Source organism: Uranotaenia lowii, chromosome 3, assembly GCF_029784155.1.
Source record: "Uranotaenia lowii strain MFRU-FL chromosome 3, ASM2978415v1, whole genome shotgun sequence".
Lineage (NCBI taxonomy): Eukaryota > Metazoa > Arthropoda > Insecta > Diptera > Culicidae > Uranotaenia > Uranotaenia lowii.
The window spans coordinates 40510751-40526808 of NC_073693.1; the positions used below are offsets into that span (position 1 = coordinate 40510751).

At 37.4% G+C, this 16058-nt stretch overlaps 1 protein-coding gene across 2 annotated transcripts in view; it reads right to left on the reverse strand.

The window, feature by feature from the left end:
- LOC129756799 (uncharacterized) overlaps positions 1-16058 on the reverse strand; it is a 510097-nt gene that overhangs the window by 26679 nt on the left and 467360 nt on the right. For both annotated transcript variants that reach the window (XM_055753824.1, XM_055753823.1), the window contains 4 exons: positions 1685-1876; positions 1314-1463; positions 1007-1242; positions 535-939 (listed from right to left, as the gene is read on the reverse strand). In XM_055753824.1, coding sequence (XP_055609799.1) covers positions 535-939; positions 1007-1242; positions 1314-1463; positions 1685-1876 — 983 coding nt within the window. The remainder of the gene's footprint in view (positions 1-534; positions 940-1006; positions 1243-1313; positions 1464-1684; positions 1877-16058) is intronic.

A 16058-nucleotide genomic window follows, 5' to 3' on the forward strand; every position in this document is an offset into this window, starting at 1 on the left:
AAAAGATAACAAAAATTTCTAAAATTTAAAAAATGACAAAAATGTCAAAAATTACAAAATGACTTTCATATAAATAATGGAGAAAAATAAAGGTTTAATCGGACTTTCGAATTGTATCAGTGTTCGGGTTTGTAGTGTAGAGAATCAGAGTGTCAAGAAGTTAGCAATGAAAATAGTCAGAAATTCGAATGGTTTAAAGCCAGAAAAGTAAATAGAAAAAATAAGAAAATCAGTCTTCGAAAAGTCAAAACTAACTAAGAAAGTAAAATTCTAGAAAATCAGAAATTAGAACTCCAGAATTTTGGAGGTCGGAGAATAAGAAAATTGAAAAGTTAGAAGTCAAAAAATTTTGGACAAATTAAAATATTGAAAAGTTTGAAAGTAAGAAAGTTAAAAAATGGAAAATAAAATTCAGTTTTTGCGGATAAAGTGTCAAAAAGTAAAAAATCGAAAGTTTTAGGTTCCCAAGGTCATGTAAGTTTCAAAATTTAAATAGCGAAAAGAAAGAGAGGTCGTCTAACATCTCAAACTTACTTCAAATTTTTCGCTCCACCACGGCCGAACATAAAAATGTTTCGCACACTCCGCACCGGGTGCGGTCCCTTCTTCTCTATCTGGCTGCTCACGAACCGTCGGCTGCAATCATTCTCGCCACTGATCGGTATCCCGTCCTGCAGGAAATCAACGAATTCATACTGCAGCGCAAACTGCAACGGCCGCAACACCGTAGATTCCGTAGTCTTCAGCTCCAACGTCACGAAGTCACTACTGGAGATGAAACTTTCCGTTAGGGAGCAGGGCCTTGCACTGGTCATGTTCAGCATCCCATGATCACAGGATCGAGGAATCGATCCTCGACAGAAGCGAGCCAGTATGTTGGTACTGTTTTGACCGAACCGAATCGCTGGACGTTGAGAGCCGTCTTTGTCGGTTGTCAGACTGTTTGTTGAAGGAAATTAGGGTTAGAAAGGTATTTCCTGAGTAGACAGTTAGTAGAAGATCTTACCAATCGACGTCTTTACAAACGGGAACCTCTCTGAGTGGGCCGTCCCAAATACGGAGCATACCTCCGCAATCCTCCTTCACCTGGAATTGCTGCAGCTGTTCATCGGTAGCCCCGAAGGCCGGAGCCAGTTCGAACTTCATCACCGAGATCCAAACCTTGAACCGAGTCGGAGACGTTGACAAGGCTCCCGAACGTCTCGGGATATTGATGGCATCCAGCGATCGTGCCTCAGTACCCTGCAAAAAGGAAGAACGATGGTGAACGTCCGAAAGGAAAGACCTTAAAACACATTCCGTTAGATCCCTACTTGCAAGTGATAGAGACAGGTGGTGTTCGGGGCTAACGAGTGCTGGGGATTCTGCAGGACCCCGTGACCGGTGCCTCGCAGCCAGAATTCGCAGATGCGTTTGCTTTTCGCGTACGTCGGGCTCTGGAGGTCGACAAACTTCACCGAGACCTGCAGGTTTTTTTTTTTTTTGTTTAACAGTTTCATATAAATTTTTTAAGTTTAATTCATTCCGGGTGGTTTTTTTTGTGGTGGTGTCGTTGCATGGATTGATTTAGTAGTTCGGGTAGAACGCGTTTAAGAAAAGAAACAAGTGGTGCACATTAAAATCGATGCCTATTAGATATACAGTATTGGAAAATAGTTGTTAAGTTGTTAAGAACAAAAACTACCTCAAGTTGGAAGCCGTGCAGCGAATGGGAGCTGGTCTCCGGATTGCTGAAGGTTCCGAAAGGTGATGTGGTGAATTCTACCAGAAGTTCCGGACCGCTGGATATGGAAGGTGGAATAGGTTCGTTCCCTCCGCATAGCTTCAGCATAACGGGATCCCTCGTGGTGTAGCCATCGTAAACGGTGATGTAGTCCTGCAAGAGTAGAGAAAATTGTAAGGTTATCGGTTAGTGAAATTCTACGTTCAGAACATACTACTAAAAGGTGTGCCAATAATTTCTAGTGAGGTCATTTTTTTTGTTGCGATTTAGGAATTGGAGTTCATTCCTTACAATATCTAATCTCTAATTTTCCTAATTTTTCGAGAAATTTTGAGGTTTGAAGCTATTGACTTCCAGAATAAAAATCTACCGGGTGACTCCCGCTCTAAAAGATGACATGCAGATAAAAGCGATCAAGGTTTTTTTCTTCTATAGGGATTTATCTAATTTCTATACACCAAGAACCTGTAGACATTGGTTGTTTTTCGTGCACTAAGAAGGTTGGGGAAGGAAATCTTACAAATAATTCTGATTTAAATACTTATACAGATGAAATTTCTAGTTTAACACAAGCCAATGTATAAGAAACCGGTGATTTATGTTTGTATAATTTCATGTGTCTTTGTTTCCTTGTTAAATATTATAGCTAGGATACAATTTTTGTAATTTAGTTTACATCGTTTATAAATCGTTTGGATTTGTTTCTGCAAAGTGTATTTTTTATGCTTGATGAACTTCCGGTGTATTGCATACTGCTTCTGATCCAGACTAGTTTTATAGGCGGGAATCAAAGATCAAGATGATTTAACGATCATAAGAGCTTTTTTTCCGGTGATCAAAAGTTATAATATTTTCGTCATTTGAGAACCTAGTTGGTTTTTTTTATACTGTTATACTGTTCCTCGTAAAAATGTATTCGAGAAAATACGTATTTCCTAAGAAATGAGGGGTGTCCAGTTTGCCCCGGGATCTCGTTATCCCCGTATCTTTTCCTTGGACGTTCATTAGGGTGGCAGCCAAATGGGTTATGTCAAATTACTCCAACCATACCACCATACATATACACCATATACATTTTGTAAATAGGCCCAAAAAAACTTGATTTAGAGGTGCCTCGAAGCGCTCGAAATTTCATTTTTTTTACCCTCAAAAATCACGTACAGGGCAGAAATCGCAAAAATCGAAATTTAATTCTTATAACGAATGACTGAATTCTTAGAAATGTCGAGATCTGCTGTTATTAAAAAAATCGATCAAAATCGACTTTCTGGAACTTAATCGGTTTTTTTTCGAAAAAATCGGCTAAGCACCAGAAAATCGTTTTTGACAACCATATTTTTTTAAAGATAATATTAGATCTCGACGTTACATCCATTTTTTTTAAATATCTGGTTCCCCTTCGATTCTCCAGGTTTGATTTGGTCCCCCCTTTGGTGATTTTTGAGGGTAAAAAACCCGGAACTTTGAGCGCTTTGAGGCACCCCTTAATCAAATACGATTGATTTGAAATTTTTGCACTGGTCAGTTTTTCGGGCCAACCTACAAAATATATATGGACGGTTTTCAAAATTCGATCATGAAATTATTCCCATACATCTAGGCTTACTAGAATAAAATTTCGGAAAGTAGGACATTTTGCTCAAAATACTTGGAAAAAGTAGGACGTTTTTGAATCGGAAGTAGGATGAAAAGTAGGAAGCTTTATTTTTGGAATTTTATTACAAACAAATTTTTACACAAATTTCAATAAGACAAGATGATATCACAACAAATTAAGATCAAAAACGTTTTTTAAACATTTTTAAGTAATTCTGTTTTTTTTTTAAAGTCGCAGCCTGTGGTCTAGATGATAGCCTTCAATTCTTCTAAGGCAGCTGGCATGAGATCGAATCCCGGGCACGGCATATATAGTACACTTTCTGTGGGTTGGTGGTTTTAGCATTTGTAAGATGCTAACCACCGTATTCTCGAAAAATGTACGCTTAGAGTTAAGAAAAAGGAATCTCTTTGAAGAAAATTCAAGTTTCATTGAGATCCTGTATTCTTGTTTTCGATCATACTTTTCTAAAGAGCCGATTTTTTCTAGCTACTCTTCATTTTTCAACAATTTCCAAAAATTTACTAAAATTTTCACATAGTTCTCAAGCTGTAATTGTAACTGAATTTGTAACTATGTGGTACCAGTAAAGACAGCCAATCGATGTGCTTAAAATCACTTGCGAATATAATCCTAAGAAGACTTGTAGACTTGGCAGAACTCCTCTGTCACTTTTTCCGTTCCTGATGGGTTAATTTCTACCAGAAGGGCCTTAACTTTCATTGTCAGAAACCGATCATGAAGACGATTTTCCAAAAGAAGCCAATATGGATTTCGGGAAAAATGGATCGAAATAATAACAAACGCAAAGTAAAAAATTCGATAAACAAGATAATGGCCCTAACCCTAAAAAGTAGGACATTTTGGGTCCATAGTAGGGCGGTAGGACAAGGGTAAAAAAAGTAGGACATGACCTACCAAAGTAGGACGTCTGGTAAGCCTACATACACATCCATTTTCACCCTAGTGTTCATATTTGAACATTTTTCGATGCTGTAAAAAATGTACATCGTGTAACGGATTGGCTCAATGATATTATCCAAACTTTATATTGGTATATCTACACAGAGAAAAAAGACGACTGTTTTTTTTTTTCAATTATATCAGCTAGCTATCACAATCATCAAAATGAAGTTGATTTTGTTGCATTCAACTATAAATATAATAGACTCATCTACAAACTGCTGAATGACCTTAAGCAATCAGCTATGAATAAAGCAGATTTCACTTCCATCTGTACCGTTGAGCCGTCAACACGTACGCCGGAGCATCGTATCGTTGCTGTGTACCTGCAGGAACATTTTACATTATTTATTTTTTCCTTACCTGTATTTCAATCAGCACTTTTCAGTGCTAAAATTATTTTCATTTTCTTTTATTCATATTTTCTCTTTTCTTTCCAGCATGGGGAAGTCTTCGGCCAGCTCAAGGGCCGGAAGAAAACGGATTGCTGAACCTAATCCAGGGCCATCTGCCAAAAAAGTTGAAATTTCCAATTCATTCGATGTCCTTCATAACATCGGTGATGAGGAAATATTCATATTTAATTCTGATAAGAGTACTAAGAAACCTTCTTCTTCTTCTTATACTCTTAAAAACGAAAAGATTCCACCAATAACGGTCACGATTCCTGACTTCAATGGCTTTCGAAAAGAAATCGTCACTTCCGTCAAGGATGTGAAGATTTCTTTTCAGATCGGTCGAAGGGGAACTGCTCGTATATTGGCGGAATCTTTTAATGATTTTCAAAAGGTTTTAAATTATTTGAATAATAAAAAACACCAATTTTTTACGTACGACACTAGAAGTGATCGTCCATTTAAAGTTGTACTTCGTGGTCTCACTGGCGATCAGACACCGGATGAGATCACAGCTGAATTAAATTCTTTGTTAGGTTTTTCTCCAATTCAAGTAATTCAAATGAGGAAAAGAACCAACACGAATAATATCAGTAGTGTTGGTTTTGCTCCTGAACTTTATTTGATCCATTTTAAAAAGGATCAGGTTAATAATTTGCAAATTCTTGAAAAGGCTCGTCTTATGTTTCATTGTCGAGTCAAATTCGAACCTTTTCGTAAATCTTCTACCAATTTTCTTCAAAATATTACGCAATGTCGTCGTTGTCAAGCTTTTTGTCATGGCACTAAAAATTGTAGAATGAATGCCAGATGCATGTTTTGCGGCTCATTCGATCATGAAAAATCTAAATGCCTTTTTGGTGGTGATAAGCCAAAAACAGAATTTTTTAAGTGTGCAAATTGCGCAGGTAATCATTCCTCGAATTCGCTAGACTGTCCCATCAGGGCAAAAATTATTGCTTCTAGGAAAAATCCCAAAGTTTCCAGAAAGGTTTTTTCTCCTCCTTCCTCTTTTTTCATCAAATTCAAATGGGAATATTTTGTTTAATGACTGCTCTGCAGGTTATTATACTGTTGAATATCCTAATGGGCATACTTGTTTTTCTTCAATTAGAAATCCCTCCACCATTGATTTGGTTCTAACGGATTTAGGCGAGCATTGTAGTCAATTAGTTACTCATGCGGACCTCGATTCAGACCACCTTCCAGTAACATTTTCTTTATCCCAAAGTCCCATTGAAAATCCTTTAAAATCAACTTTTAACTTTCAAAAGGCTAACTGGGAGCGATATATGAATTTTATTGAACGTAATTTAGATGTAAACGTTCCACTGAATTCAATAGAAGATATTGATTTGGCTGTAGAAAATTTGACAACTGCAATAGTCAATGCTAAAGCCGCTTCAATACCTAAAGTCAAACATAAATTCAATCAACCTTTAATTGATGATGATCTTCAGTTTTTGATACGACTGAAAAACATTCGTCGACGCCAATATCAACGTACTAGAGATCCTTATTTGAAATTAATTTATTGCGTAATGAAAATTTTGCTAAAGCAGTAGAGGACATAAAACCCTACTCAAAGCCATTTTGGAAATTAACTAAAATTTTGAAAAAGCCCCAGAAGCCAATTCCTACTTTGAAAGATGGGGATAAACTTCTTTTAACTAATTCAGAAAAGGCTCAAAAATTAGCCCAACAATTTGAGTCTGCTCATGATTTTAATTTAAACGTTGTAAGTCCAATTGATGCTCAAATTTCCCTAGAATTTGATGATATTCTTTCTAAGCAAAATGTGTTTGAAAGTTCTTGTGAGACAAATATTGATGAACTTAAATTGATTTTCAAAAACTTTAAAAATATGAAAGCTCCAGGGGAAGATGGGATTTTCTATATTCTTCTTAAAAAGTTGCCTGAAAGCACTTTAAATTTTTTAGTTAAAATCTTCAATAAATGTTTTCACTTGGCTTATTTTCCCAATAAATGGAAAAATGCCAAAGTAACTCCAATTTTGAAACCTGGAAAAAGTGCTTCAGAGCCTTCAAGTTATCGACCAATTAGTTTGCTTCCTTCTTTAAGTAAACTATTTGAGAGAGTTATTTTGAATAGAATGATGATTCACATTAATCAGAATTCCATTTTCCCTGATGAACAATTTGGTTTTCGTCATGGACATTCTACTACACATCAACTTTTGAGTGTAACTAATATGATTAACGCTAGCAAATCTGAAGGTTATTCAACTGGTGTTGCTCTTCTTGATATTGAAAAAGCTTTTGACAGTGTTTGGCACAAAGGTTTAGTAGCTAAATTAGCTCGACTTGATTTTCCTGTATATCTCACCAAAATTATTCAAAATTATTTGACTAGCCGAACCTTACAAGTAAGCTATCAAAATTCATGCTCTGAAAGGACACCCATTAGAGCTGGTGTCCCTCAAGGCAGTATACTTGGGCCAATTTTATACAATATTTTTACTTCTGATCTTCCTGATGTACCAGAAGGAAAAGGTAGAAGATTATTTGCTGACGATACTTTGCTTTCAGCAAAAGGTCGAAATTTACGGGTGGTACGCAGTAGATTGCAACAAAATTTAAATTCCTTTTTGAATTACTTGAAAATGTGGAAAATTTCTCCTAACGCTTCCAAAACTCAACTTATTTTATTTCCCCATAAGCCAAGAGCAAATTTTTTAAAACCTAATGAAAATCATTCCATAACTTTTAATGTGGTTTCATTAGAATGGTCTGATCACGTGAAGTACTTGGGACTTACACTTGATCGGAATCTTACTTTTAAAAATCACATTGAAGATATTCAATCAAAATGTAATAAATACACTAAATCTCTTTATTCTCTCATCAACAGGAAATCCCGACTGTGCCTGAAGAATAAGATGCTCATTTACAAGCAAGTCTTCCGACCAGCGATAATGTATGCAGTTCCGATTTGGTCTAGCTGCTGCGCGACGAGGAAGAAGGCCATCCAGAGGATTCAGAACAAGGTTCTGAAAATGATTTGGCGGCTTCCACCTTGGCACAGCACCGAAGATCTTCATCGGATTGCAGGCATTGAAACTATCGAAGAGATGGCCAACAAAATAATCTCCAACTTCAGAGGCAAATCGATGCAGTCTTCAATCGCAGAGATTCGCTCTCTCTACAATTAGTTTAATTTTAGGATAGCTTTAGTTTTTAGTTTTAAGTTTAAAATATTTTTTTACACGACAGGATGTTCTCCTTTATAAAAATCTTGATTGCGCTCAGCAAATTTAAGTCAAATAAATAAATGTTAGTGATTATTTAACTATAGGGCTCTGAAAGTTCATTTTTGAACTGAACACCTAATTTAATGTATTAATGTAATATAAATGTAATGATGAATTGGTACAAATAAAGATATATTTAAAAAAAAAATAAAGCAGATTTAACTGAAATAGTATAATTGATTCAACTGTGAACATTATAGATTCAACTATACATTTATGGTTGATCTCTCACATTTATCTATTAATATGATAGATTCAACGACAATTGTATGATTGATTTCAGATATTCAATTCTAAATATCATAAATTCTACTATATACTTTTACGATTGCTAAAAATAATTGTCCAGCAAACTAGACTTTAACAAAAAAAAATTGTAGTTGATGCATGTAGTTCATCAGCAGCAGCAGAAAAAAGAAATAAAAATACGAGTGAAAATTTTGAAAACGACAGTGACTATTCTTCCGGTAGTTCAGGCATGGCAAGGACAAGATCTGCAGCTGAAGAAGGATCTTGGTGTTCCCCCACTGCTGGAGGAAAACATCAGAAAAATGAAGAGTGCCCGATGTCCGCATTCACCAGTTACGAGACGAGGAAGTTTTCTGGACTTAAACGAGCAAGTCAGCTGACCGCAACAATAAAACGCTTTTTTACAGTGAGTTTCGATCCCGTTCCAAAATTATATGGTTTTGATTGTTTGATTGATTAATTTGATAAATAAAATGTATTTGTAGGAACCATTTTTAGATTTCCTGATTACGTTACGGTTTCGGGTTTGCCATCGGATCCAGAGCGTTGATCTGATCGAAAAGTATTTTGGTCTGGATTTGCAGAATTGCCCGATAATGGTATAGGTGAAATGCATGAAATGTGTGTTATCAGTAATAATGAATTCGGCTTGTGATATAGCTCAGTTGGCAAGTCTGTTGCCTCCTGAGCAGATGTCCGCGAGTTCGAGCCCAAGAGTAAACATCGAACACAGTTGTACCGGATAAGTTTTTCAATAACGATCCGCCAACTGTAACGTTGATAAAGTCGCGAATGCCATAATGATGGTAAAACGACTATAATCGAAACAAAAAAAAAAAAAAAAAAAAGTAATAATGAATAAATATAAATGAATATTTGATTCATGCCTGATTATGATTGAATAAGTAATAAAGCCAATAAGAAAAGTATATTTAAATCTATCATATTTTTAAATTGAATGCCGAAACTCAACCATAAAAATACAATTGAATTCATTTTATTTATAATTAAATCAATTATATTAGAATTGTTCAATCTCGAACATATTGGTCACCCTGGCTAGAATGAAAAACGCCTAAAAGTATAGTGTCCATCTGAGCACCGCTATAATGTTGCCATTCCTTTCATGTGTTTCTATATTGTTCAAATTCGCGGGAAAAATTGTAATTTGATGATGAAACCAAATAAAACCTCTCTTCATTTTTGTCCGCCAACAAGCAAAGTTGTGATCTGATACTTGTCCGAAGGTCTCGTCCAAACAGAATAGTTGAATGTACTATACATATTGTTAAATGCTTGAATTCTATCATACGTTTTATTGTATTTATAGTTTATTACCGTATACAAATTTAATTCCAGAGCAGAATTTAAGAACCACTGAAAATCGGCAAAAGCCTGCGCATCCAAATGATGATCATTCGCAAGATAAGCCACTCCAATATTAATCTATTCGAAAGTTGAGCCACCCACTGTCATCGAATGAACTGTTAGAGGAACTTCCGTGGAAACGGACACGAGAAACAGCTGACTGTGGTTAATAGTTCAGTGATACTACGCGGAAATTAAGCACATTTAGTTTGCCCGAAGTGTCAGTGATCGAGAATCTAATCGAGCTGATACGCTAATTGAAGGTAATCTTATACGAAGTCGTGTTGACCGTAGCCAAAGGTTTAATTTCCCTTCACAAAAGGCACAAAAGGAATTCGTCATCGTTAGTTCTACATAGTCGCACGAGGTGACTGACCGAGCTCACCCCACCAAAACAACGAGGTAAAACGATTCATTCCCTATCATTGAATTCGTCAATCTAACATTATTATGCCTTCCTCCAAGCTTCGACTCGATCAGCACCCCAAATCTGCAAGGAAGTAGTACCACAATCGATAGTGGTTAACGAAAGAACGAACAGGAAAACCAAAAAGTTCTTATTTCTTAATAACATTTCGAAAAGGTTTTTTTTTTAAATATGGGAGAGTGGGGAATCATGGGCCACTTTTTTTCGTTGTTCCATAACTTCTTTATTATGAAAGATAAAATGAAAATAAAAAATGGTATGGTTAATTACATTTTCAAGGTATCATAAGGTATTTTTTTTAAAATTTTAATAAGTTATTTTCCCCTACTTCTGACTGTTTGAAAAAAAGCGATATTTTTTGGATTTTGAAAAATGGTGGGGAATCGTGGGCCACCAAATCCAAATTGACCAAATTACATGTAAAGTTTATGAGTTGACCCAAAACTGTGATTTCCTAATTCAGTTCGTTATTTTAAAGCAATTTCAGATGATGAAACAAAAAAGAGAGCTGTGTATGATCGCAAAGAATCCAAAACCTAGCTCGTGAACGTTTTGGCAAATTTCTTATATATGATGGACAAAATATTTTTCATAACTCTTCAATTGGCATAAGAAAACTTTACAGATAGGAAAAACGTATTTTAAGTTCTGAATGTGTAAGAAAACATAAAAATATAGGTGATTCAAGATGTGTGGCCCACGATTCCCCACAAGCTATGATGTGCAAATTGGTTGCGTTTGTGTGACTTATTGATGTTTCATCAAAAATTCCTTTTCCACGTGAAAGATCATGACAAAACTAAGATCATAAGCGTATAAGCATATTTTTGTTTTGCTCTTTAGGTTCCCAATCGATGAAATAAGCGGGTGTTTTTTTAATTATGTAAGTGAATTTTTCTAACTTTTTTTTGCTTGATAAATAAAAGGATCATATGATGCGTATTTCAGTCAACAACATATAGGAATATATGCTCACGCAAAGCGACGACGATGACAGTTGGTTTGAGATTTTTATCTCAACAAACATCTGAGATATTAAAAGTGGCCCACGTTTCCCCATGGCCCACGATACCCCACTCTCCCCTATATCACCAAACGCAAAACAAGAAAACATCATTAGTTTGTAATAGATTTCCATACGCTCAGCCAACAACGAGACGACTTTTTCTTCAGGACAGTTTCATAGATTCGAGAAACATTCTGGACAATTAAAACGAAAAATTACTATTCCTTGATAAAGGCAAAATAAACATGCCGAAACGTCGGATGTAGTAAATAAACATCGTTTTATGATTTTTTGAGACTGAAATCGCCGAGAAACTTTTTCAACATTACCGAACCAGTCGATAGGAAATTTAAAAATTTGATATTTGTTTCGGCATAATTTTAATACAAAAAATTTACAAAATGAAGGAGGAATACTGTGAGCGTTACTGTGAGCCCACAATGTATATGCCCGCAAGACCAGAGAAATAAAAGCATAGACTTAGAAAGCTCAAAATTCGGTCATAGATATAAGCGAAATGCTTTAAAATATTGATCTGAGTGAAACGATACTGGCATATAATCCAACGCCCACACCCAGTCTAGCAGTCGGCAAACATCCCGCACATAAGCTTTAATTAATATTAATTTTCCAGCCGACAGTAAATTTACCAAACCAAACCGGTTATAATTCCCACCTCCTGATGACTTCTCTAGCCCCCGGGGGAGGCTGGGATGAGGCAAAAAGCACGTTTTCTCGCACATAGAATCGTGAGAAATCAAGAACCTCACCAAGCCCGTACCAGACATTATTGCCTAGAATTAAGTGCTCCAGGCAAGGCCAGCCACCCCCAAACGGGAAGGATGAAGTTTGTAAAGTTTCACATGGGAATTACCCCCTTCTTGTTTTCTGCTAGAATGGGGGTTCTAAATATACGTTCATACATACGATTCCCACACACATTTAGATACACAAACATACCATGCATCCACTTGAGGGCCCCACTTTTTAAAACGATGGGATGCGGGCTGTGAAAACTATTTTCTCATTTGTACAGAATGCATGCATTTGTGGCGGCACCCTTTTGAACGAACATACTTGTAGCCGTTTCTTCGAACTCGCATCGAGTATGTACAGTATACATTTATGTCTATGGAGCCACTACTTTTCTACTGCTGCTGGCTATGGTAGCCTAGGGTTGGGCACAATGAAATTTAAACGCACAACGGAGAGATTGTCAAAACGGGGATGATTGTTTAAACCACCACCTTCCAGCTGGCAATTGCTTTGGGCTGACTGGATGGGGGGGAGTTTTGGCATTTGATGGAGACTATGTTCCGTTACAGGGATTCTGTAGAACGACCGGTTGGCTTCAAAGGCCTGGTCGTTTACTTCCGATAGAGGAAACGCTTTTTTTTTCTTTGGAGAAACCCAGGCGACAAATGTTCCCTCGGGTGTAGAACATTTTGTTTATCTCTTGAACTGGTTTTTAAATTGAGTTTTAAGTTTTCTCGGGCTTTGTTAGGAATAAAATTAATAGAACCGGGCAGTCTGGAATGCTTATTTTAAAAGCATAAGAATGGGTATGAATAATGCAAAATTATTGTTAGTTTTAAGGTCATTATTGAAATTTGCGGCGATTTATACATAAAAAAAATCAAAACTGTCGTTGACTCAATAAGATCAATCGGAAAAACTGTGTTCCTCTATTGAAATTTCATTCCAAATTGGAATCTGAGATTCGAAATTGTAATTGAAACTTTTTTTACTGATTTAGCTCATATTTCATACTATTGATTCTGATGTCCTTATTTTAAAAGTCAATGACCATTCTAAAATTATTATTAACAAAAAATCGCTCTCATAGTTGAATTGCAAATTTCATTGAGCGATTCTCTAAACATAAATATTTCTATATTTGCCATCTCATCTTATTCCAGATTTATGATTCTGTGTCTTGAATATTTTATTTCTATTTGAAGCTAACGTTTTTCACATTATGAATGACTGTTTGAAAAAAGCTTCCTTATTTAAAAAAAAAAAATTTTATAAAATAAATATTTAACTGTTACTTTAATTTACCGGTCTTATCGGTGAAAAGAGATGTCTTTTTAGAAGGGACATCTTAAGATTATGAAATTTTTATCATCACATACCAAATTTTTGTTCCGCACGGGCAAACTACTATGAAGTGGTAGATACAGATAGAGTTGCATCCAAGGCGTGTAAAGCTTCAGGTGTGTTCTTATACCAATGCACGGAATCGTCCATCTTGTGACAGGCAATCGTAATCGTAGGCATGGTAGGCGAACAATTCGCTGTCAAAAAGCGCTCCGTCTCCACCCCCCACCAATGAGAAACTTTTGGTACCCTTTGCCTACTTTTCCTCAATATGCATCCACCCGTAGTTGGAGGCACTCTGGTTGCATCTACCACCATACATTAGTAGGCCAAGCGTGGTTCGCCCCACAAGCGGAAAAACTTGCAGTGCTAACAGTTCCCCACCCGTAAACGTCACTCTCTGGACCCACCATTCGAATTCCGTCATAACTGCTTTGAATTGCGCAATGATTGCAACGAAAGTAAACGGCCCTTTGAAAGGGGTTAATCTGTGCACGGGTTGTGCAGCCATTTTGGGATACTTCGGCAGACATTTTCGGACCTTACAGCAACTTCTCTCGGTTCGTCTTATCAAATTTGTGAGACCGCTTACCACGAAACGTTGCTTGATTTCGTTCTTCACCGTTTCTCGATATCCGTGTCTGAACCTCTCGTGGTATTGTTGAACCAAAAGATCCGTGACACAGTGGGTTCTTGGTAAAAAAAAAATCGGAACTCCGCTTCTTCGGAACGCCCTTCCATCCTCAACACACCATCTGCATCGATCAAAGGTACTAGCTTGAAAAGAGGACTCGATTTCTCCAACGGCAACCACTTTTGGAAAGGTAGATCTGAGTTCCGCTTCAGTATATTGATTTCGTTACTGTAGGTCTCGCTTTGAGCCAACCTGAAGAGGACATTTTCAGCACGTCGATGCTCATCTTGCCGCAACGGAACCACTATAAACGGAATTCCGATCTTGATGAGCCGTTTAAGCTTCGGAGTAGACAGGACAGTTTCGATGGGTTTGCCAGCAACCTTACGCCGACAGTTGGTTATAAACTCGAATACGCACAGTGTCGAACTGCAACATTCCATTTCAAAAATCTGGTCACGTCGAAGAGCAACTCGGAAGCTCAACGCTATGGAAAAGGTGTATTGCTTTGATTTCCGTTCTTGTATTTGCAGCGGGAAAATTCTGTTGAGGCCATTCCGACGACTGCTGGTACAGGAACTCCGGGCCACGAAACCAAGAACCCTCGCTCGAATGATTTGGAAGACGACCCCTTTTGGTGAGCGAATCTGATACATTAAGCTTGGTCGGAACGTAACGCCAGTCCGTCAACTTGGAGAGACTCAAAATTTCTCCGGTTCTGAAGCCGACGAAGGGTTGATATCGACGTTGATCAGATTGAATTCAGGAGAGAACGGTTTGAGAATCGCTCCAGAAGTAAGTTTGGCCTATAGGAAGGGAATCATAGTTCCTGACAGCGAGACTCAGGTTCGCCCCCAAAAATTGCTGCTTTCAATTCGAGCCGTGGAATGAAAAGTTGTTTAATCGGTGCCACTTTCGATCGAGCCAGCACCAACGAAAATTTAACGTTGTTCTTTACGCAAATCCTCAGATACGCGACGCATCCAAAGGCTTTTTTCCCAGCGTCTGTAAAGATGTGGAGCTGAATCTGTCCAAATTGGTCAGAAAGTGTCGACCTAAAGTCCGAACACCTCCGACCAGAGAAAACATTGCGACCTACTGTCGCCACTTTTCTAAACCCTCGCCACGGATTTGCTGGTCCCATTCGCAACCCGCTCGTCACAGGTCCTGCATGAGCAGAACATCTTTCCAAGCACTGTAAAAGGAGCCATCGGTCCTATCGGATCAAACAAAGACATGACCGTGCTTAGGACTTCACGCTTCTTTGGTGGTGGTGCATCAATAGCCGGTGCGTTTGTTAGTACTGCAAAAGAGAATTCATCGTTCTGTGTAACCAACATGATGCCGAGAACTCGTTCATAGTGTGTCGTTTTATCTCGGTTCAAATGGATGGACTCTCTGGAGCCACCGTAAATTTTGAAGAACCTCAGTGGAATTAGATGTCCAGTTGGTGATTTCGAATCCACCTTTCGAGTGGATCAAACGTTCCTCATTGACCCGCGCGATAACTTTCTCTTCGGTGTCGAAGCTGGCATATTAGTCGTCGACGTAATGACGGTGAATTATGGCTGCTGCTGCTGGACAACTAGCAGAGAACTGTTGGGCGTTGAGGTTCTTGATGTATTGCGCCTAACACGGAGAACTGGCAGCGCCGGAGGTGGCCATATCCATGCCGAACACAGTAGGATGATCATCTTGCGGAACACGGAAAAGAAATCTTTGCGCCTGCTTATATGCATCTCTTAACCTGAGCTGGTGGCATAGTACATGGAAAATAACAGGTAGGCCATTGCGCTTAACCTCCCTTGAAAGCTCCGTGTATGTACACAGCATGCTTGCATACCAACAAAATAGTTATGAAATTTTGGCAGTTTTATATAGAATGGCAATCAAAATTATTAATTTCTCCGTAAATAGCCATTCAATTCCTTTGAAAAGGGCCTCAGATTAAAGATTGATTCTTCAGGCTCATCGGAAACTATTTTTTGCTTTGGATTTTCGGATCTGAACCATAGATAATGAGCATTCAAAAGAAATTTTTATCACCGTCCATTTTTTTTTGAGAGCAAACAATTAAATATTTTCTTCTGTCTATGTTCAAAATTTGATAAAGATATAAAATACTTCATATTTCTGGGATAAAAAAATCAATTTGTTTGAATTTTTGTTCAAACTTCACAAGAAAAAGACCACACAAGGCAAAATAATCACCAATTTTTAGTTTTAAATCGATCAAAATCCCGTTGCATATTATTTTTAGCGATTTTAAAAAGCCAAATGTTGTTCGTTGCATTAAAATGCCTCAAGCCATATTTTTCTTATAAT